Below are 23223 nucleotides of genomic sequence, written 5' to 3' on the forward strand. Positions count from 1 at the left end.
AGCTGGACAGAGGTTGCTGTGTCCTTCCATTTCAGCTGCACAGAGAGAAAAGATTTAGGAAAATCCAAAGAAAAAGATAACCTTGCAGCTGTCTCAGAAAAGCCTGCATTATTACTGTGGTGGCAGTTTCAGGAAGTCTTGGTGGAAGGAAAGCTGGAGCAGAGACAAAGAGTGCAGGACCTCATTGATTTTAGGCTGGTGGGATGCCCTGTGTGTGTGTACCAGCTTAGGAGGGGGTTGGACTCAACAAACATAAACAAACAATAATAAAAACAAAATAATACAGGTTAGATTTTACAGTAGTTATGGATGAGAAAAAAGGATTAATTGCTTTTTAATTGTTACGTTTAAGCATTAGCACTCCAACAGAAATCTTAATTTTTGTTAAAACAAAATGAGGATTAGTGTGCATTCTCTGTTTCAGTGATAGCCCATCTATCACTGAAACCACATGTTATCATTCGGAAAACTGGAAGAGCTGCCCTTGACTAAGAAATGGCCATAATCAAGGGCTAACGCCCTCTAATTACAAGATAGGGATTTTTTTTTTTTTTTTTGAGATAGTGTCTTGCTCTGTTGCCTGAGCTGGAGTACAGTGGCGTGATTTTAGCTCGCCACAACCTCCACCTCCCGGTTCAAGCGATTCTCCTGCCTCAGCTTCTTCAGTAGCTAAAATTACAGCCCTGTGCCACCATGTCCAGCTAATTTTTGTATTGTTAGTAGAGACAGGGTTTTGCCATGTTGGCCAGGCTGGTCTTGAACGTACTGAAATAATTATTTCAATATCTTTTTTTTTTTTTTTTGAGATGGCGTCTCGCTCTGTCACCCACACTGGAGTGCAGTGGCACAATCTCAGCTCACTGCAACCTCTGCCTTCTGGGTTCAAGAGATTCTCCTGCCTCAGCCTCCCTAGTAGCTGGGACTATAGGTGCCCGCCACCATGCCTGGCTAATTTTAGTATTTTTAGTAGAGTCGGGGTTTCACCATGTTGGCCAGGCTGGTCTCAAACTCCTGATGTCATGATCTGCCTGCCTCCGCCTCCCAAAGTGCTGGGATTGCAGGGGTGAGCCACTGTGCCCAGCCAGGATGAGCATGCTTTCTGAATTGAAATGATGTCATGGGCACTGAAGGATGGGCCATTCTAATGAAGGTTGTAGTCTATTCAGTCACAGAACAGGAGACAATAAAACACCACCTAATGGGGCATGCTCATATTTTCTGTCTCTCTTCCTGCCTCGCTCCCTTATTTCTTTACTTCTGCAGGTATTTTTTAATTGTTTATTGGCCAGCCATGGTTTGGGTGCTGGGAATACACACTAGCGAATAATACAAACGTTGGTCTCATTCCATGTAATTTATATTCTAGAAGGAGAGCTAGAAGAGACAGTGAATAGACAAGCACCTGATAAATGAACAAGATAATTTCAGACAGCATAAATGCTATAAGGAAATAAGATAAGGGGGTGTGCCAGGGTAGCTGGAGGGGGGCTGCTTCAACTTCTCCTTCAGTGAAGCCCCCTGAAGAAGTAACATCTGAGAGATTTGATGACCAGAAGAGCCAGCCTTGGAAAGATCTAGGGGAAGAGCTTCCAGGCAGAAGGATCAGCCGGTGCGAAGTATCTAGAGTAAGAAGAAGACTGGAGTAATTGCAGCCCTAGGAATGAAAATGCCAGCCTGGTCAGAGAGCACTGAGCAAGAGAAGCAAAGGGGGTCAGGTCACATAGCTCATGTCAGGCTATCTCAAGTCTTCCTTAAAGTTGAATCTGCTCTCCCAAAACTCCCTCCAACTACTTCAGCCTAAATTAATCTTTTCCTTTATGAAATTTATAGCATGTACCATCTATATAAGGGGTCAGCAGAATAGAGCTTGCAGACTAAATCTGTTTCATCATCTATTTTTGTAAACAAAGTTTTATCGGTACACGGCATGCCCATTCATTCTGTGTTATCTATGGCTGACTTTGAGCTACCAGGGCAGAGCTTTATGGTAGCGATGGAGACAATATGGCTCATAGAGAAAGTATCCCAACCCTCGGTCCACATGATTATACCGAGTACTTAAATAATCACGAAGTGCTGTTTTATGGACATGGCTCTTTGTCTTTGTTTCATCTCTCCAACTACTCCATAAGCTTACTGAAATCACGGGAAGCTGTATTGCCAAAGGATTAGAGGGTGGCCTCTGCAATTAAACTGCCCGGACTTGAATTCCAGGTTTGAATTTTTGCTGGGTAAATTACTAGGTACATCCTTGGGTGAGTTAATTAACTTATCTGTGCCTCAGTTTCCTATCCCATAGAATTATGTGTGGATGAAATGAGGTAATGTCCATAAGCACATAGGAAGTGTTTAATAAAGTTCTGTTTGATGGGAGTTCTTCACTGTACACTGTACTCTGCCATGTTACTGAGCACACAGACACCACCTGATGATGAATGACTTTGGCTTTCCAAGACTCTGATGCCTACCTTCAATTTTCTTTGGCAAGTTAGGAGCAAAAATAGTCTCTCTCCACTTCCAATTGGTTCTTTTTAATTTTTGTAGAGATGAGGTCTTGCTCTGTTGCCCAGGCTGCTCCTCAAACTCCTGGGCTCAAGTGATCCTCTCCCCCCAGCCTCCTGAATAGCCGGGACTACAGGCACCTGCCACCACACCTGGCTTTCTTCATGGCTACTTTTAAAGAATATGGTCAATGATAAAAATCTTGGGCATTAAAAGTAGTGGCATTTATTATTAAAAGCAGTGGATTAAAAGCAGTGGCTGCCACATTTCTATCCACTATATATTCTAGTATAAGAATATAAGTGCAAATGGACTATATATAAAATAATTTGCAAAATTGTAAAAATTTCTTTCATGGTAAGAAAACGGTTCTCCTAAGTTGGCCCACGGGCACAAACAGGTATTTGTGTCTCTGCCGGGAGCTTTGGAAGTGGACTAGCTTTTGGTGCTGACATTTCCCCTCACTTTAGGTTTTCCTGAACTCAGTTGAAAGAGGAACACATGGCCGGATGTGGTGGCTCACGCCTGTAATCCCAACGCTTTGGGAGTCCGAGACGGGCAGATCATGAGGCAAGGAGTTCAAGTCCAGCCTGGCCAACATATAAAACCCCGTCTCTATTAAAAATACAAAAAAATAGCTGGGCATTGTGGTGGGCACCTGTAATCCCAGCTACTCAGGAAGCTGAGGCGGGAGAATTGCTTGAACCCGTGAGTCGGAGGTTGTGGTGAGCTGAGATCATGTCACTGCACATTTTACTGAATCTAAGACACTAATGCAATTGTCCCAACATTTTTCGTGTTGCTAAGAAATAAACAAACATCACCAATAAATTCTGACAAACCATAGAATATATGATTTATCCCAATATCCAAAATGCTAAAACGTGGAAACTATGGCTCTTAGAATAAATTAAAAACTCTTTTAAAATATGTATGAAAAGAAAAACAAGAAATGGATTTATTCGGGGATAGTAACTGTCGAACTTAATGTTCATATTTAGTAATGACCAAATTAATAATAGCAATTACATTTATCATGACATGCTTTTGGAAAAAAATCATAACTTCACATAATGTCTCATGATCCTTACAACCATCATGAAGGATATGAGGAGTAAATATTATAACCTCAGTTTGTCATATAGAGAAACTGAGGTCCGGAAACATTAGTAACTAGTGTAGGGTGACACTGTGCCCAAGTTGAGGTCTGCCACTGACAGTTCAGGAATCTCCCCCGTCCCCTTCTAGCATATTCTAGCATATTCATATATGACATATGACATGTCTTTTGGGTAACAATTATTTTTTGATAAACTACAAAGCACATATTTCAGATAAGAAAATAATGTCATAGTGCTTTAAGGTCTGTCTGAAGGAAAAAAATTGATAAACAAACAATGAGTTACAATCCCTTGAAAGAAAAGTTACAAGAACTACTCTATCAGATGTAGGAACGCTTAGTTTTAAAAGTCTCTCCCCAAGCGCATCTAGCTTGAGTGCCCCGCTTTGGCTGGGCTGCAGTTATCAAAGTGTAACTAAATAGATATAGTCTGTGCCAGTGATGGTCTGAGAGACGATGGTTGAGAGATGAAGCCATGTGCATGTGACTCTTTGAGAGCAGATTATCTCAGGATGGGAAGTTGCATGGTGAGGTGTGGAGTAATGAGAATGCGTGAGATTTTGGGAAATCTGAGAGCCACAAAAGGAATGAAGACACTTAGAAAGCCGGGACAGCTGAAATGGAGCATATGTCCTGAAAATATACAAGGGCAGGCCAGTGTGATTCCGTGAGCTATTCTGGGTTGCAGAGATTTGGGAGGAAAACTGATGAGCCCAAGGCTGTGAGTGCATAAAGCAAAGTTCCATTTCATCAGGAACCAAAGAACTGGGAATAAGGAACTTAGCATTTGGCTGATTTGGTGCAAACAAAGACAGTAGAGCAAGGAAAAGTCACAATTGAATGGTGGGCATCAGGGATAGGTTTCTATTTGCACAGCTACCCCTCAGCAGCTGTTGATTCCTTCCCAAGCACAAGGTGTTTCAATGACAACAACCAGGTAAATAAGGGTGCTTGGCAGTGACTTAGGGGTCAACCTGTTTGGCCTTTCCTGTGCTTGAAAAGGAATGGTAAATAGGAGGAAAAAAACCTACATTATGAAAGGAGAGTTGGGCATCTGACATTCATGAAATATCTGACAATTATGGAATAATCTCAATGAGCTAGGGGCAGTGCCTATGTTACTTTATTTTAATCTTTGCAGCAGTTGTATGAAATAGGCATTACTATTTCCATCTTACTGCTTCAAAATTGAGATTCAAAAAGGTTAAATGGCCAGGTGCAATGGCTTGCACCTGTACTCCTAGCACTTTGGGAGGCCAAGGCAGGAGGATCACTTGATTCCAGGAGTTTGAGACTGGCCTGGGCAACATAGCAAGATCCCACCTCTACAAAAGAATTTTTTAAGTGTAGCTGGTGTGGTGGTGGTATGTGCCTGTAGTCCTAGCTACTTGAGAGGCTGAGACAAGAAGATTGCTTGAGCCCAAGAGTTTGAGACTGCAGTGAGCTATGATGGTGCCACCACTCTCCAGCTGGCAGACAGAGTGAGACTCTGTGTCAAAAAAAAAAAAAAAAAGATGAAAGGACTTGCCCAAGGTCATAATAATTGGTAGGAATGTGCATTTGTCTGACACCAAAACTTTTAATAATATCACCTTGCCTCTGATGAATCTGTGATGATTAAGTGAATGAACCAATAAACTAAGAAAAAGAAGAAAAGAATGGGGTGCATACTCCCACTCAACAGTAGTGGTTTTTAAAATAAAATGTAACCATTCAAATAAGCACAAATGTTCTCGTGTCACTAATTTTCTAGCACTGCTAAAAGAGGGTTCAAAATAATAAATACTTAATGCTGAAGTGAAAGAGTGTTGTCATTTCCTGGTCTGGGGTTGCCTTACCAAGTACTGTTTGCAGCTGCTGTTTAAACAAACATGAACAGTTCGGGATGGGGGTGCGTGGGTGATTAGAAAACTTGCAGGACAGACACACCTTTAAGGGTGGCTTTGGGAGCCTTGAAGCGTCCCAACAGCGTCTTAGCATTTGTAGGAAGGCTCCGCCCTGGACTTTTGGTTCCTGCCTACAGCTTTTTAGAGAAATGGCTGTAATGTGTTGGCCTTCTAAGCACTTTTAGTGGGCTCTCAGATTCCCTACTCACTCGATTTCTTTGCATCTTCTTTGCAGCTGGGAGAACTGCTTTTCTGCTCCACACAGCTTTCACCTTGACAAATGCGACTTGGCTTAAATGTCCCTTTAGCCTTTTTAGCTTGCTCTTCTCATAGCAAAAACAGAAAAAAAAAAAAAAAAAGAGCAAGAATAGGAAAATTACAATTATGCAATGTGCAGATCCCTAGGCATGACTGTCGCTTCCCAATCAGGAGAAGATTTCCCTGGCAACCGCCCTTTCTTACTCCCCTGGAAGCCCGAAACTGGTGGAAAACTTAATTTGTTTTAGATTGCTTAAAATTACCTTTTAAGGATAAGAGTAAATACCTACCTCTTTAAATAGAATTTATACCCTCTGCCACAGCTCTTCCAAATAACATTTTAAAATGATCTTGAAAGAATAGAACATTGTAAACAGTGATACATAATGGTAATTTGCTTACCACGACCCTATAGAATTATTCTTACCCACGGACATGTATAGTACCTACAGGGTACCCAGCACCAGAGCAGGGGCTGGGTAAATACCCCCAAAGCATTTGATAAAACACAGTCTCTGGTGTTAAAGGAGTTTATAAGTTTTGAGTGGATCTGGTGAATCTGGAGGGTGGATGAAGGAAACGAGTAAAAAGCAGCTTTAAGTAAGTCAAGCCGAGTCGAGTATTAAATCTCAGTACTTCTGAATTTCCTACTGGGTTTGAAGTTTGTTCCCATAAATCCCCTTTCCCGGTGATGAAACTGTTCCTTAAAAGTTGAACATATGTGTGTGAAGTGCACATGCCACTGATAAACAGCCCTGCGGGGGAATGGCAGAGGGGCTAGGTCTGCAGTCCCCAAGGGATTGGGGAGCCATGGGCCTTTGGGGACTAGTAGAAAATGTTACTGAGGTCCTGGGTGACATTAAAAGGGGCACTACCTGTGGATAAGACACCCTCGTGACATCACATCAAGACATAATAACTAAGATGCTGGGCGTGGTAGAATGCACCTGTAGTCCCAGCTACTTGGGAGGCTGAGGGGAGATGACCATTTGAATCCAGGAGTTCAAGACCAGCCTGGGCAACACAGTGAGACCTTGTCTCAAAAATTTTTTTACAAGAAATAGCAGCTAAGATACTAAGATTCTAGTATGATGTAGGGACAGGAAGGGAAATGAATTTTATTAATTATTCACCCACTCTTTTGACTGTAGTGAATACGTATGGGTTTAGCCATCCCAGTTCCACTTTTGGTTCTTGTAGCCAAGCCTCCTGACTTTGCTCTGGGAAAAGCTTTCTCCCCAACTCGAGGTCCATGTATTTCAGGAGTAGCCCAGGAGTTGGGATAGGACAAACAGCAAATCACACTTCCTGGCTTCACTGCTTGGCTCAGGGCAGAGGTGAATGGTCTAAGCTTACTCAGTCAGCAAGCGTCTCTGGACCTGTGCATGAAATGCCAGGACAAAGATACCTCCTCTCCCACTGAATACATTAATAAGGATGCATGTGACCTTAGGACCTGCTGGTAGCCATTTTATAACATCTAATACACAAACATAATTTCACGTAATACAAAAACCCTATGTTATCTTAATGCCATTGCAATGATGAAACAATTGAGACTTAGTGGTATGAAATCACTTACACCAAACGTTACAGCTCGTCAGAACTGAAAGACAGGTTTGTCTGACTCAAATTTCTACACTCTTTTCATCACAACAGGCCGCAGTCTATAAGAGTTTCAAAACTTTCTTACAGTAATTTTCTATTAAACCTCATATTCAAGTGTGAAGTTGCTGGGAGATACAATCCCATAGCATTTTGGAACTTGTAACAAGTACTGAATCTTAGATGCTTGGTCCAGCACTTTGGGAGGCTGAGGCGGGCAGATCACTTGAGGTCAGGAGTTCGAGACCAGCCTGGCCAACATGGTAAAATCCCATCTCTATTAAAAATACAAACATTAGCCAGGCATGATGGTGGGCGCCTGTAATCCAAGTTACTCAGGAGGCTGAGGCAGGAGAATTGCTTGAACCTGGGAGGTGGAGGAGGTTGCAGTGAGCCAAGATGGCACCACTGCACTCCAGCCTGGGTGACAGAGTGAGACTCCCTTTCAAAAAAAAAAAAAAAAAAAAAAAAAAGAGGTCTAGGTCTATGGTAAATATATTTTTTCCACTTACTATATAGGAGATAAGCTAACTTAGAACCCTTTTTTAGTTTTTAATGTAACTTCATTTTCTGGCGTATTGGAGGGCATATCTGTGGGCTTGGAATTGTTAGTGGAGCCATCATAGCTTTCCATTATTGTTATAGTTACTAGTGTGCTGGTGTCTATCCACCACATCCTATGTTGTTTGTTGCTATGATTCCTAGTTGTGAACATTGAATTCCCTGAGGCAAACTAGAATTCTGTGTCTGGTGTTGAGAAGCAGAGATGTGGGTAGAAGATTAGTGACCTTCCTCTTGGTGTCAATAGAAGCCCACATGTGGAAACCTCATTCATCAACACTAATCCTCGGTATTGTCTAAAATCACATAAACCTTTCGGCACATCTGTCTGTTGCTGTACACACCCAACTACTCGTCAACCTTGTATATGAATTTTTTCCTTAGGACACAAAATCTGATAATGTTATTATTAACAAATGGTACAGCTAGAGTCTATAAAATATCAAGTCAATCATCTCAAGTATTAATACTTAATTTTAAAATTATAAATTTTAAAATAGATTTCAGCAAATATTTTCCTTTAGTTTCTATTATCAATTTTGAAGTATTAAGTTTCTCAAATGAGGCTTCCTTGTGAATCATTAACTTACGTTTTTGACATTTATAAACAAACAAAAATCCTGATAGATTTAGGAAGAGCTACAACTCAGAAGCTCCTGCTTTTCGTCATCATCGTCTAATTCCCACTGCATCTTGGGACTGTTTGGACTTTTTATTCCAAGCTACATTGACAACACCTGAAAGCATATGGCATTCAAATGGGCCAAAATAATCTTTCCTCCCTGAATCCCATCCATTCTAATGCAATGAAACCATCAAACCACATGCATCTAGTTCTTGATATCGGGAAAATAACTGAAAAATATTTTGGTGTCCTCATGCACATGTGTGATTCAAAATTCCACTTTCATAATCATCATACAGGGAAGTTGCCTCTTGAGGGTGTGTACTTTAAACTACGTTTCAATCTACTTTCCACAGGCAGCAAGGTATCGATAATGAACAGAGGATGTCCCACAAACATGTGTACAGATGAGTATGATACACTCAATAGTTATCCAAATCACTGCTTCCGGGCTAGCTCAAGGTCCATTGAAAGGAAGTGTTCCAACTGGAATATTCATTACAGGGTTCTCTTCTTTCAGTTTAAACTGATTACTTCGTGGTTAAGCTGCAGTTAAAAGTGCCACTTCTTCTGTGACTTTATCAAAATGCTTTAAAAGTATTCATTCACTTATTCAACACGTATTTATGGAGTATATACAGTCGTCGTCCTATGGTATCTGTGGGGGACTGGTTCCAGGATACCAAAATCCATGGATGCTCAAGTTCCTGATATAAAATGGTGTAGTATTTGCATATAACTTATGCATTATCTTCCCATATACTTTAAGTCATCTCTACATTCCTTGTAATACCTAATACAATGCCTGCACATCACTTCATTTGTGTGGATTCAACATAGTACTCAGGGTACAGCAAATTGAAGTTTTGTTTTGTGCAATTTTGTGGATTTTTTTTTTTCTCCAAATATTTTTGACCCATGGTTGGTTAAATCCACAGATGCAGAACTGACAGATACATAGAGAGGACTGTATCATGATACAGGTGCTATTTTAGGTACAGCAATTGATAGGCAAAGAAAAAAAATCTCTGTTCCTCAAAGAACTAAAAATAGAACTACCATTTGACCCAGCAATCATAATACTGAGTATATATAGGAAAATAAAGCACTCTACCAAAAAGACACCTGCACTCACATGTTGATCGCAGCCCTATTAAACAATACTGAAGTCATGGAATCAACTTAGGTGCTCATCAATGGTAGGCTGGATAAAGAAAATGTGGTACATATACACCATGGAATACTATACAGCCATAAAAAAGAACAAAATCATGTCCTTTGCAGCAACACAGATGCAGCTGGAGGTCATTATCCTAAATGAATTCATGCAGACACAGAACACCAAATACTGCCTGTTCTCACTTGTAAGTGGGAGCTAAACCATGGGTACACACAGACATAAAGATGGCAACAGTAGACACTGGGGATTCCAAAAGAGGGGATGGTGAAGGGCAAGGGTTGAAAAACTATCTACTGGGTACTCTGTTCATTATTTGGATGATGAGTTCAATAGAAGCCCAAACTTCAGTGTTATGCAATCTATCCATGTAACAAGCCTGCACATGGACGGCCTGAATCTAAAATTAAAAAATAAAGCTCTGCCCTCATGGGGAAGGGAGAGGGCAGCCACTAATAAAACAAGCAAAATGTATGTTAGGCAATGATATGTGCTATGGAAAAATGAAAGCAGGAAAGGGGGAAAGAGTGTGTGGAGGAGAGGAGGGTGGTGGGATAGGCAATGTTAATAGTGTCATCATCGCAGGCTACGTTAAGAGACCTCTAGGTGCTGACTGAATGGAGTGAGGGAGTCTGCCCTGGGGTCTGGCAGCAGAGTGCTCAAGGCAGAAAGAAGCACAGATGAGAAAGTCCTGAAGGAAGGGCAGGACTACTATGCACCCAGCGGGAGGCCCGGTGAGCGGAGTGGAGTGAGAGGTGGCAGAAGGTGAGGACAGTGATTGCGGGGCTATGGGCGTCCATTTCAGGAGGCTTTATAGGCTGTGGTAAGGGCTGTGGCATTTACTCGGGGTGAGATGGGAATAGAATGGAGGCTTTGATGAAACACAGACACATTCTAGTTTAAGAGAATCACTCAGGTTGCCAAATTGAGAATGGCTCAAGGGCAACAAGGGTAGAATCAGAGACCCTTGGGGGCTCATGTAATAACCTAGATTGTAACTAAAGGGGAGAAGCCAGGGTGGAGCAGCATTGGAGGGAGAAGATAGGGCCAAGAGGTTTGTTAACGATGATTTGGATATGCGGACTGAGAAACAGTAGTAAAGGGCGACTCCAAGGTTTTCGGCCTGATCAACTGGAAGGACTGAATTCCCGTTAGCTGAGATGACGAGGCCTAAAGAAGGAGTAGACACGGAGATTAGGAGTTCAGTTTGGGATGTAGGAAGTTTGAAATGCCCATGGGTCATCTAAGCAGAGATGTTGAACAGGGTAGCTGACTATCTAAGACTGGGGCTTCAGGCAATCTGGCTGCAAACACCCCTGTGGGCAGACACCTGGTACTCAGAACGCTGAGAATGAAGGAGTTGACCTAAGGAGTGTGTGTTGGTAGAAAAGAGAAATGGTCCAGGAGCCATGTCCTCTCAGCATTGCTCCACCGTTAGAAGTTTGGAGCTAAGAAACCACAAACTAGGCAGGATCAACACAGGTGTGTTGTCTGTCCTGGAAGCTGAGTGAAGAAAGTTTTTCAAAGAGAAAGGAGTAACATACTGTCACATTGACTTTTTCCCGTGATCTTAATCCCATGGGACACTAAGTCAGCAACGTTAATTTTATCTCTTAGTCATCAGTTGCCATAGACAAAGGATTCTGCTGTTCATGAATAGCTTTATCTTCCCAGCAAGATGCAAACTTCTTGAGAGCAAGGCTTTTGTTTTCTTCTTTTTCTCTCTCTCTACAGCAGTGGCTTTTAAATAGCTTTTGGCTACATCTCACAGTAAGAAATACATGTTACTTTGGAAACCAGTATAAGCACGTATACAAGTGAAAGACAGAGAGAAATACTTAACCTTTTGGCATGCCATGCACTCTGTCTTTATTTTCATTCTCTTCTATTGTATTCTATTTAATTAAAAATAATGGTATTTGTGACCCATTAAACAGATTTCACTACCACTAATTGGTTGCTACCATTGCTTAGAAAAGTGCTACTGTTAGAGTGTCTGCCACAGGGTTCTGCCATATTCATTATTAATCAGATACTGTTATTCATCTTCATTCCTCCTCAAGTACCCTCTGTAAAGCAGGCACTTAACAGATGCTTGTCGAAAAATAGTTTTCAGACCCTAAAGTAATACTTATTGAATTGAGCTCCTTGGTCTTTAGTTACCTTTACTTTTACTGATTGTACTTCTGTAGTCATTGTAGTCGTGTAGAAGAATATTTCTTAAAAGCTCTGTGTCTTCAGAATAATCACAGACCTGCATGTCTTTTTAAAGGGGTCCCTGTGTAGCCAAGAGTCAGAGAAAACACTGGCCAGGGTTGGAGACGACTGCCCAGATGAAGTGGGTCCATCACCTGGGTTATCACACGTGCAGAGTTAGGGCAGGAAGCGTGATGTTTAAATGCTTTTTCATGTTCTTGTACATCAGCCTCTGGGGGCCAGGGGCAGTGGGGTTCAAAACATTTTTAAAAACAAGACAGGCCAGGCACACTGGCTCACGCCTGTAATCCCAACATGTTGGGAGGCTGAGGCAGGAGGATTGCTTGAGCCCAGATGTTTGAGACCAGCCTGGGCAATGTAGCAAGACCTCATTTCAACAAAATATTTAAATATTAGCTGGGTGTGGAGGCATGTGCCTGTAGTCCTAGCTGCTTGGGAGGCTGAGGTGAGAGGATCTTCTGAGCCTAGGAGTTGAAGACTCCAGTGAGTTGTGATCATGCCACTGCACTCCAGCCTGGGTGACAGAGTGAGACTCTATCTCAAAAAAAAAAAAAAAAAAAAAAAGGACAGAAAGACTAAACAAAACCTACAAAAAAAAAAAAAATTCAAGAACAATCCCAACTTTTTATTATAATTTATATAGTATTCAATGTCAATATGAAACATTGATTATTTAAAAACAGGAGTAGAGATCTTTCATTAAATATCTATGACCCAAAGTTGATGGAGCTGGGAAAATCATTAGTACTAACAATGTCTTAGGATTTTGAAATGCCCAATTACAGAAACGATATATAACTTAACCCAGACATTTCATTTAAAGAATCTTTAAAACAAGAGCCAGGTACATGGTAAGTCCTCAATAAATGTTAGCTAATGTTTAAATCCTTCTCTATAGAGAATGCTTATAAAAGTGGCACAGAAGAAAATAAAATATTTTTCTACCATGTAATTCTTACTTAGGTAGTCTTTCACTTACAAGGAAGGAGGATGGTGCAATGGACACAGTATATCAGGTCAACCTGAGTTCAAATCTGACTCTACTTAGACCAGACATGTGATTTTTGGCCTAATTACCTGAACATCTTTTAATTTCAGGTTTTCAAACATGAAGTGAGGATAGAAATACCTACTTCAGAGACTGATTATAAAGATAAGATGATATAAAGTAATATATGACATGCCAACTAATTCAAAGTGTATTTGTAGGTTGCTTTTTCATGTAGAAATCATGTTTAAATGACGGTTAAGTTCCCACATGGTGCAAACCCTTAAAGCTGGTTTCATTTATAATAGAACTGACCCTTAATGGATTGTGCAATAGATCCAAGACTCTCTGAGCCTGGGGAGGGAGGAGGTTGAGGGTGGGGAAGATTAGTTCACTTAGGGGAATCTCTAGAGGCCTGTGTATAGGGGACTGTGGATCAGTCAGGGTTCTCAGAACAGAACAGGAAAAAAAAAAAAAAAGATTTATTTTAGGGAATTGGCTGGGATGACTGTGGTAAGTAACAAGTCTGAAATCCACAGGGTGGCCTGGCAGGCTGGAAACTCAGGCCGGAGTTGATTCTGCAGTCTTGAGACAGAATCTTGTCAAAAAAACCTCAGTTTTTGGTCATAAGGCCTTTCCACTGATTGGCTGAAGCCCATCCACATTACTGAGGGTAATCCTCTTTACATAAAGTCAACTAATTATAGATTTTAACCACATGTATAAAATTACTTCACTGCAACACCTAGATTAGGGTTTGATTGAGCACTGGGTACTCTAAACTCAGCACATGGCTGCACAGAACTAACCATATAGACAGGAATTCGGGTGGCAGCTTCTAGGCAGTGAGGGGGAGACTTTATGGGCAGACAGGGCCACTGCAGTGATTTTTGATATCTAGATTCTCTTCAGTTGTGAGCTGCATGTGCCCCGTTTATTTTCTGAGGAATTATGAGTGTAAAGACCACCTCCTCACTAGTTGATCAGCAGATGCACAAAGGCCATGTAAGCAGAGTGAGCCTCTTACTGGCTCTGTACCAGCACCTAGCAAGGTGCCTGGCATGTCAATTTCATTGACAATGTTCTTTAAGAGCAAAAGAGTCATTCATGGAATTTTTATTTCTTGTCGACAAATGAACAGGAAAATCTACAGTCACCTGAAGCATCCCACCATGGTAAATAGACAGGAAATTGGCCAGGTGTGGTGGCTTACATCTGTAATCCCAGCACTTTGGGAGGCCAAGGTGGGTGGATCATGATGTCAGGAGCTCAAGACCAGCCTGGCCAACATGGTGAAACTCCATCTCTATTAAAGATACAAAAAATTAGCTGGGCATGGTGGCGCATGCCTGTAATCCCAGCTACTCAGAAGGCTGGGGGCAGGAGAATCCCTTGAACCCAGAAGGCGGAGGTTGCAGTGAGCCGAGATCGTGCCATTGCACTCCAGCCTGGGCAACAGGGCAAGACTCCGTCTCAAAAATAAACAAATAAATAAATAAATAAATAAATAAGTAGGAAATTTATAGACTCATCTTTTATTTAAGCCCTTTATATTCTGAAAGACCAAGAATTCCATAATGCCCTGCCTTGATAAAACAAATATAGAGCTAATCTTAAAAAAATCAAGATTTACTGTAGCAACTTGCACATACTACTAATGTAACACGATCACATTGTTTTAAAACCATTTGTTTATAGATCTGTCTCACCCACCAATCTGTAAGCAACTTGAGAGGAGGGATGATGTCATTTGTCTGGCAGAGACCATTATTCATTCTTATAATTCTAGTTCTAAGCAGAGGATAAAATAAAACAACATACAATAAAGTAAAAGTGCTCATGAAATCTCTAATTACATCACCCAGGTTGCACCTGTTTTATTCAACAGAGCAATAAAGTATGGGTACCTTTCATAACCAGATTTTCCTCCACCAAGGGCAGGGAAGAAACCTGGCAATGGATGTGGGCAAACAGGGATCACGGGGGAACACACCCCCATGCACGAAGTTGCTGGTGCATGTGTGTGGAGGGGCACGCATGACCAGTATCCAGAAGAGAGGCTCTGTTGGCATCCAAGGAGCTGCAGTTGGCTGTTGCTGTGGAGATATTCGGGGAAACAAGGCCACAACCCTCAGCAGGGTCAACTGAACTCTACCAGGCCCAGAGAGCCCCATCACCAGATCATGGCAGGACCAGTCAAACAGAATCTGAAGACTGTCATCTCACCCTGTGTATTCCAAAGCACATGTTATGGATCACCCATCCTTTGTTTTTCATGATTATTATACTTTAAGTTCTGGGATGCATGTGCAGAACACACAGGTTTGTTGGATCACCAGTCCTTAGAAATGTTTTGTGAAATGTGGTTCCAAGAGGGTTTGGGAGATGCTTGATATTGTATTGTTCTCTTAAAGAGTTTCCATCCATATGAACATCTTAAAGATTCTAGGTTGTCTGCCAATATAGAATTCTGAATACAGCACTCAGTTTCTCAAATTCAAACTCCTTTTCTTCACATTAATATCTATTCAAATCATCCTTTGGGAAATGTCAGCTTCTTCACATTCCAAACAAAGAAACTGACACCCAGAATGTAAGTTACAGCTTTTATGGCTAATAAGTGGCAGCATTGGGTTAGAATTCAGATCTCCTTTTAGGCTAGTGCACTTTCCCCATTCATCACACTGGAACTATTTATCTCACCATTGAACTCTTAATGAATACCTTTCAACAATTTCTGTGAAACTGTTTTGATCTCCCTATATCAATATGTAGAAGACAAACATGAAGGAATGGCTACTGTGTATAGGAGGGACTCAGCCTTTGGAAACTTCATATTTTGTGTCAAGCCTGTGCCAGGACATGTTTCATTCAAGTTATCAGTGCAAATGAAAGGTGGTAATAGAGACATGTAAGTGGCATTGATCTATACAAATAGGTTTGTATAGATCTTGTATTTTAAAACACATCTTGTATTTTACACCAAGAACCTAGATCATGCCAACCTTTTGATGGTAAAAACTGTAATGAGAGAAGAATGCTTCATCAAGATAATAAATGATTATCTTTGCATATAGAAATAACCAGAACCCATGCATGCACACTCCATTATTCCTTTGGTCTCCAGACATTGACTGGAACTCAGTCTTTAGTATCCTCTCTCTGTCACACACACATGAACGCATAAACACACTTCATATTCAGTGATGATGTTTTTCCTATTACAAAAACTGTGAACTACCCACGGACAGTAACAATGCAGATATATTTCACTTGAGAGAGACTTTCTTTTGTCATTTTCTTTCTTTACCTTTTTGGTGATGAGTCAAGCTGACCTGATGGGTGAGATGGTTCAGATACTCATGCTTCCTCCTAGTGACAGTGCTGGCTTTCTGCAATTCTAATGCCCCACTACAGCTACATGAGTAGGCAGTTAGCCACCTACTCCAGTTAGTAATTATTTGTTTAGACTAAAAACTTCTGAATCAATAGAAAAACATTAAATTAAACCTCATTTTTGATATCTCATTTGACAAAAGGAATCATGTTATTTTTCCTTGCAGCAGATTTAGATAAACATCAAGAAAAAAAAAAATGTTTTGTGTTGGAATGGCCACAGAGAACCTTTTTTTTTTTCTCCAGGAAGGAACATAATTCTAAGTCAGGAAAAATAATTTATGTGGCTTCCTAGTTTCTGCCCAAACCAGCCATATGCTCTCGATATTACTGGAAGAAGTCTAAAACAGAAAATACAAAGTAAGGGCAAGAAGGCCCTTGTGGGGAATGTGGGGGTGGAAAATGGAAGGCAGCTTAGGTGCTCCCCCATCACTGAGGCAGAGGAGGTGAGAGCACCTTTCTTCCTTGTATACCCACTTGTCTATCAACTTCTCTCCTTCCATTTGAGGCTGCTCCTGGATGTAAATTTTGACCTGGTTTCAGTTGTAATAAATACATGAGGCATAGAAGAGAAGCTCAAATAGCTTTCTAAAGGAGAATCTCATAAATAACAGTAGCTTTTGTTGTGCTCAATTACGTTGGTGGCATAATTTTCTTTTTTCTTTAATTTTCTATGAATTAAAAGATACATTTTTTCTTTCCTTCCTTCCTTCCTTCCTCCCTCCCTCCCTCTTTTCTTCCCCTTCCTTCCCTCCTTCCTTCCTTCCCTCCCTCTTATTTTCTTTCTTTCTTCCTTCCTTCCTCCCTCCCTCTTTTCTTCCCCTTCCTTCCCTGCCTCCCTCCTATTTCCTTCCTTCCTTCCCTCCCTCCTTCCTTCCTTCCTTTCTTCCTTCCTTCCTTCCTTCCTTCCTTCCCTCCTTCCTCCCTTTTCTTTTTTTCTTTTTCTTTCTTTCTTTTGACAGGGTCTCACTTTCTCCCCCAGGCTGGAGTGCAGTGGTGCAATCACAGCTTACTACAGCCTCGATCCTTCAGGCTCAAGCGATCCTTCCACTTCAGCCTCCTGAGTAGCTAGAACCACAGGCGCACGCCACCACGCCCGGCTAATTTTTCTATTTTTGGTAGAGACAGGGTTTTGCCATGTTGCCCAGGCTTGTTTCAAACTCCTGACCACAAGTGATCTGCCCACCTCGGCCTCCCAAAGTGCTGGGATTGCAGGTGTGAGCCACCGCACCTGGCCTGTTTTATTTTGATTTACTAAACATTGTCTATTTTTCTCTTCTGTTACACAGAAACAAACAAAAAGATAACTTTTGTTTGGGAAGCATTTGATCATGAAATATTTAAATCAGAGGTTTCTAGCACGTGTGATCAATGAAAATAGAGGGAAACTAGGACTTTTGAACTGATTTCCTTTTGGAGCATTCTCATAGACGAATCTAGAAGGATACAGTGATTTATCTGAATGATAAATTTATCTGAATAATTTATCTGAATGATACAATTTTGATACCTTTATTAAGATACTTGAAGGTGTTGATTTACAAAAGATTAAGTACCACAGTGTAAAACTTCTACTGTTGCATTAGATTAGCAATGAAAAACTCAGAATCCATTTCTAAAGAAGTTGATAATACAAATAAAACATTGACCTAAAGACTGACTATATAAAAATAATTTCTGCAATTTATCCAACTCATAAATTGGTATAAAGATTTATGGGCCAGGCACGGTGGCTCACACCTGTAATCCCAGCACTTTGGCAGGCCGAGGTGGGTGGATCACGAGGTCAGGAGATCGAGACCATCCTGGCTAACATGGTGAAACCTTGTCTCTACTAAAAATACAAAAAATTACCCAGGCATGGTGGCGGGAGCCTGTAGTCCCAGCTACTCGGGAGGTTGAGGCAGGAGAATGGCATGAACCCAGGAGGTGGAGCTTGCAGTGAGCTGAGATCGCACCACTGCACACTGCAGCCTGCTTGATAGAGCAAGACTCCATCTCAAAAAAAAAAAAAAAAAAAAAAAGGATTTATGAACAGATGATTCATCATAGCACTGGTTGTAAAAGCAAAATGCGTGATAGTGAATACTGTTCCTCAATATGTATTGCTAATATACTACTTCTTTAATATGTGATGTTAATATAGTAGAATGTAGCTTCATTAAAGAAAGAATTTTGATTTGATTCAAACCTGTGTTCCCAGTGTCCGGAAGTAAGCTTGGCACACAGTAAATGAGCATTAAACATTTGCCAAATGAATGAACACCCCATATAATCAAGTATATGTACATAGGTGAATATGTACGTACACATACACATATTTGTATGCTTGACTATATGTAGAAAATAGCAGAAGGCGAATGTGAAAATGATGACAGTGATGGCTGCCTTTGGTGAATAAGCCTGGAACACGGTGGGGGAGGGGCTCTTACTTTAACTCTGTATGAATCTGTACCATTTGAATTTTTTTTTCACAATTAGCATATGTAACTTTTATTAAAAAATGAATTCTGAGGAAGAACCCCAAATGTACGACCACTGGAGATCCACCTTTTAGAATTTGTGTTGTCTTTACATTATCTCAACCTAAAGATACAACTCCATTATGTACATAGATAACCTAATGAACAGGCTTTGACTGGAAATTGATGAAACCTGGACTAGAGAATCAGAAATTAGAATCTTCAAAGAATCATCATTACAGATTATATTTTGCTTTTCCATTTCTTCAGCTTCAAGTAAAATTTTATATTCAAAGTTAAGAAAATTTACATGTAACTGTATGCAAAAACCCATATGGTCTGTGTCAGTCTGTACCACTTATTTTCAATGACATAAAATAGCTTATTTAAACTTTGAATTTTCCCATTGGGTTTAGATGATTTAGCTGTTTATCCAGCAGCCCTATACTTAAAAATAGATGAGATGACATTTGTGGGTTCTTTAAAAAAATACCCTTTGGAGAAAGAAGCAGAACACTAATGCCATATTTATCATTTGCATTATATAAGAATGGCAAGTTTTTATAGAATGAGTGCTTCATAGAAAATATCCTCCTTTCTGGCCAGGCGCGGTGGCTCACGCCTGTAATCCCAGCACTTTGGGAGGCTGAGGCGGGTGGACCATGAGGTCAGGAGATTGAGACCATCCTGGGTAACACGGTGAAACCCCATCTCTACTAAAAATACAAAAAACTAGCCAGGCGTGGTGGTGGGCACCTAAGTCCCAGCTACTTGGGAGGCTGAGGCAGGAGAATCACTTGAATCCGGGAGGCAGAAGTTGCAGTGAGCCAAGATCACCCCATTGCACTCCAGCCTGGCGACGGAGCAAGACTCCGTCTCAACAACAACAAAAAAAGAAAACAAACAAAAAAAAGAAAACATCCTCCTTTCTAACATAAAAGCTCTAGCTCTTCTGTAACCAGTCACAATCATTGCATATATAAGGGCATCCCACATGAGTTTCATTATTTGATGATTATAATTAATTTAATGGAAACATAAACATGTTTGGAAAGTTTCCAATAATAGCATAGGAAGATTTTTCTCTCCCTTCTCCCTTCCAATTATGTAGTGCCTCCCCGCCATCACCATCATTCTTTTATCAACTATTTATTGAGTGTCTACTCCATGGGAGGCACAGTTGTTATAAAACAAATACAAAGATGATGTCGACTACATTTAACTTGACCTTATATACCTATTTAATAATTATAGCAACCTGCCAAAAATGAGAAGTGATTAATATTAGCCTTAAGCCTGCTGTCATACGATTCCAGAGTCCAGGATAAGAATTAAAATAAGCTGAAAATATACTGTCACATGAAATTGCAAACTGGGTAGGTATACAGGATAACTATAGTCAATTAAAGTATGAAATATTAAAATCAGTGTTCCAATCTTGGTAGCATTGCTGATGGCAAAGGATGATGACACCAGGAGGAAATGAAACCAAACACATCACTTTCCCACTCAGAATAATAGACCTATCTTAGGATCTTACTGATTTTATTTATTTAAAAAAATACACTTCAGGAGAAAACTGCATTTATCGGGTAATATGAAAGAGGAAATGAGGTCTGTGTGAGGGCATGCGTATATGCCATCACTATGCAACATTTTAATCTTCAGTTTTTATAGGAGTTTCCTCTGAGCACTCATCAAAGGTAATGGGATTAAAGTTTTTTTTTTCTTCCTTTGTCAAACGTTCTCCTCACCCTGAATACTGTCACACAGATCGCAGGTGGATGAGATTTGCCCACTGAGGAGGAATTGCACTTTTCACTCCTCCTAGGATGTGACTGGAATACCTGGCTTGTTCCATGTTGGGCTTGCCACCTGCTCCTGCTCTGAGGTAGCCGCTGACCTAAAAGCATTGCAAGGGCAGTCAGGTGAAGAAGGAGCAAGAGTTCTCAGCCACACATTTTTCCATCTCCCCTCAGAATCCACCTCTCAGAGGTCGCCTAAGTGGCCCTCCTACCAGATGCATTGTTTTATCACTGCTGTGGCTTTCTTTTCTTAGATTCTGCCAATGCTTTTAATGGGTTGGTCCCCTGCTAAGAGCAGGGATTTTGTGTTTTCTTTTGAAGAGCGTGGTAGATTTCTGAGCACCCTGTGGCAGTCTGTAAAAGTGATAAATACTAATGATGAACAATGAAGCAGGCTCTTGAGTGCTGGGGCTGGCTACAGGAGAACTCAGAATGAGGGGGAAAAAAATCAATTTCTAACACAAAGGCAAGATTTAGCCTCTTATTAGATCCAATTGCTACATGTAAAGAAGTTTGTTAAGAAAATGGCACAGGGATTTTGTGAGGTGGAGCCAAGCCTGCAAAATAGGCTTTCAAGATGTGTTTTCTATCTTCCTCCCAATTTTGGGTGTTATGATGTAACAGGATTTTGAAATCCAAGCATATGTTATTTTCTTTCTTCTTTTCCTTTTATGTTTAAACCTCCATTATGATGAATTAGCTTTCCTTCCTCAATAATTTAGAGTTTATTTTCTAAAAAAGGCAGCATTTAGAAATGTGATATTAGGCATATGGCCCCCTTTCAGATCTTTCCAGTTCTATTTGTATATGATTTTAGACACAGCTGTAAATATATTAATTGATGCAGCAATGGATATTATAAATCCTACACTTTATATAGATGTAGCCTCTTTCTCTTCATAAACAAAACTTGAAACAATATTAAATTTTTAAAAAGATAGACATAACTGATAATCTCACTTTGAGAAAGCAAAGTAATCCAGATTGTGAAAGTCATGGACAGAGGCTGGGTGCAGTGGCTCATGCCTGTAATTCTAGCACTTTGGGAGGCTGTGGTTGGTAGATTGCCTGAGCTCAGGAGTTCAAGACCAGGCTGGGGAACATGGCGAAACCCTGTCTCTACTAAAAATACAAAAAATTAGCTGGGTGTGGTGGTGTGTGCCTGTAAAGCCAGCTACTCAGGAGGCTAAGGCATGTGAATTGCTTGAACCTGGGTGACGGAGGTTGCAGTGAGCCAAGATCAAGCCAGTGCACTCCAGCCTGGGCGACAGAATGAGATTCTGTCAAAAAAAAAAAGAAAAACAAAAAAAAAAGGACAGGGATACCTGCAAATCGTACACATTTCTCTCTCTTGATTATGATAGTTTGGAAAAAAATCGTTTTTAAAAAAACCAGTATATTACTAATTGATGGCATCTAATGTTTTAGTAATTTAAAACAAAACGTAGATTGGGATGGAGCCACAGAATTCAACAATGGGGAGAAGAGGGAAATAGAAGGCAGAGGCAATTTTAGAATAATAGCCAACTGTCTGTGGAAAAAGGGGAGCTTCAGTTAGTGAATGAAAGAACTGAGTTTTCCTGATGTTTTCATCTAAGATTACCCTCATACCACATGCACAGGATTTGATCATAAAGTATTCGAAGTTAGTAAAAATGTAACCAGTCCACCTGAGCTAAGGAAATATCAAAATGTCAATTGTTCTTTCTCAAGTTTAGTCATGCTAATCAGGTTCTTTCAGTTGTTAAGAAATATTCTGTTGTATGGTTTATGTGTAAATCTGACTAGAAATTCTCAGCAGTGGTAAAGCACTGTAACCGGGCATGGTTGCCACACATATTTACATCTCTGATGGTGCCTGGCATTGTCCCTTGCATACACAGAAAGTTCAAAACGACATGCTTAGTGTTTGACAGAAGTGTAGGATTTCACTCTCCCCCAAAAGCACTCTATTTGATAGAGAGCTGCACGCTTTTGTGCTCACAGCAATGAGTAAACTCTTAGAGCCAGGTCGTGAACTGCTTGTTGTAGGTATATGCTGTAGATATTTAATCACTTGGTAACTCATTAGTGATATATTTAATCCATCTAAAGTGATTTATGTTTCAAATGTGAACATGATGTTCTGCTACTGCTTTTACTATTTAATAAAAAGATAAGTGTTGCATCCATTTATAAATTTTGCACTAAACATGACACATTTATCTTTTCAAAGAAAATGATTGTTAATCTTAGAAAATGTTCCTCAAATGTACAAAACACCAGGCAAAAATCAAACTCTGGTTTTACTGTACTTGAAAATAAATTAGCGTGCATTTCACATGGTATTTTGTTATTCTCCTTTCATAGCCTGCTTTGGTAAAAAAAAAAAAAAAATCATGTCATAAAAGAGATGGCAAATTAGATCTGGGAGTGAAGAAAACTTGTCTTAAATTTTATCTTAGATATTGAACTATTAAATAGATGATAATGAAATTAATGACTGTGTCATGCATGATGCAGCTCTATTACGTTCTTTTACAATTTCTTGCTTTTGAGAGGTTAAGGTGGAAGGGCTTATTTTCTTTAGACACTGACCCTGGGATTCATGAACTTCATTATTCTCTTTATCTTATGATAAC

General features: G+C 40.3%; 1 protein-coding gene across 22 annotated transcripts in view; it reads right to left on the reverse strand.

Moving 5' to 3' along the window:
* The window catches only part of LOC105478829 (DLG associated protein 1), a 493816-nt gene that overhangs the window by 305432 nt on the left and 165161 nt on the right, over positions 1-23223 (reverse strand). For 9 of the 22 annotated variants that reach the window (XM_011736482.3, XM_011736483.3, XM_011736478.3 and 6 more), the window contains one exon: positions 5718-5831. The exons of the other annotated variants lie outside the window; for them this stretch is intronic. In XM_011736482.3, coding sequence (XP_011734784.1) covers positions 5718-5831 — 114 coding nt within the window. The remainder of the gene's footprint in view (positions 1-5717; positions 5832-23223) is intronic. 22 annotated transcript variants of the gene reach the window in all.

This window comes from Macaca nemestrina, chromosome 19, assembly GCF_043159975.1.
Source record: "Macaca nemestrina isolate mMacNem1 chromosome 19, mMacNem.hap1, whole genome shotgun sequence".
NCBI lineage: Eukaryota > Metazoa > Chordata > Mammalia > Primates > Cercopithecidae > Macaca > Macaca nemestrina.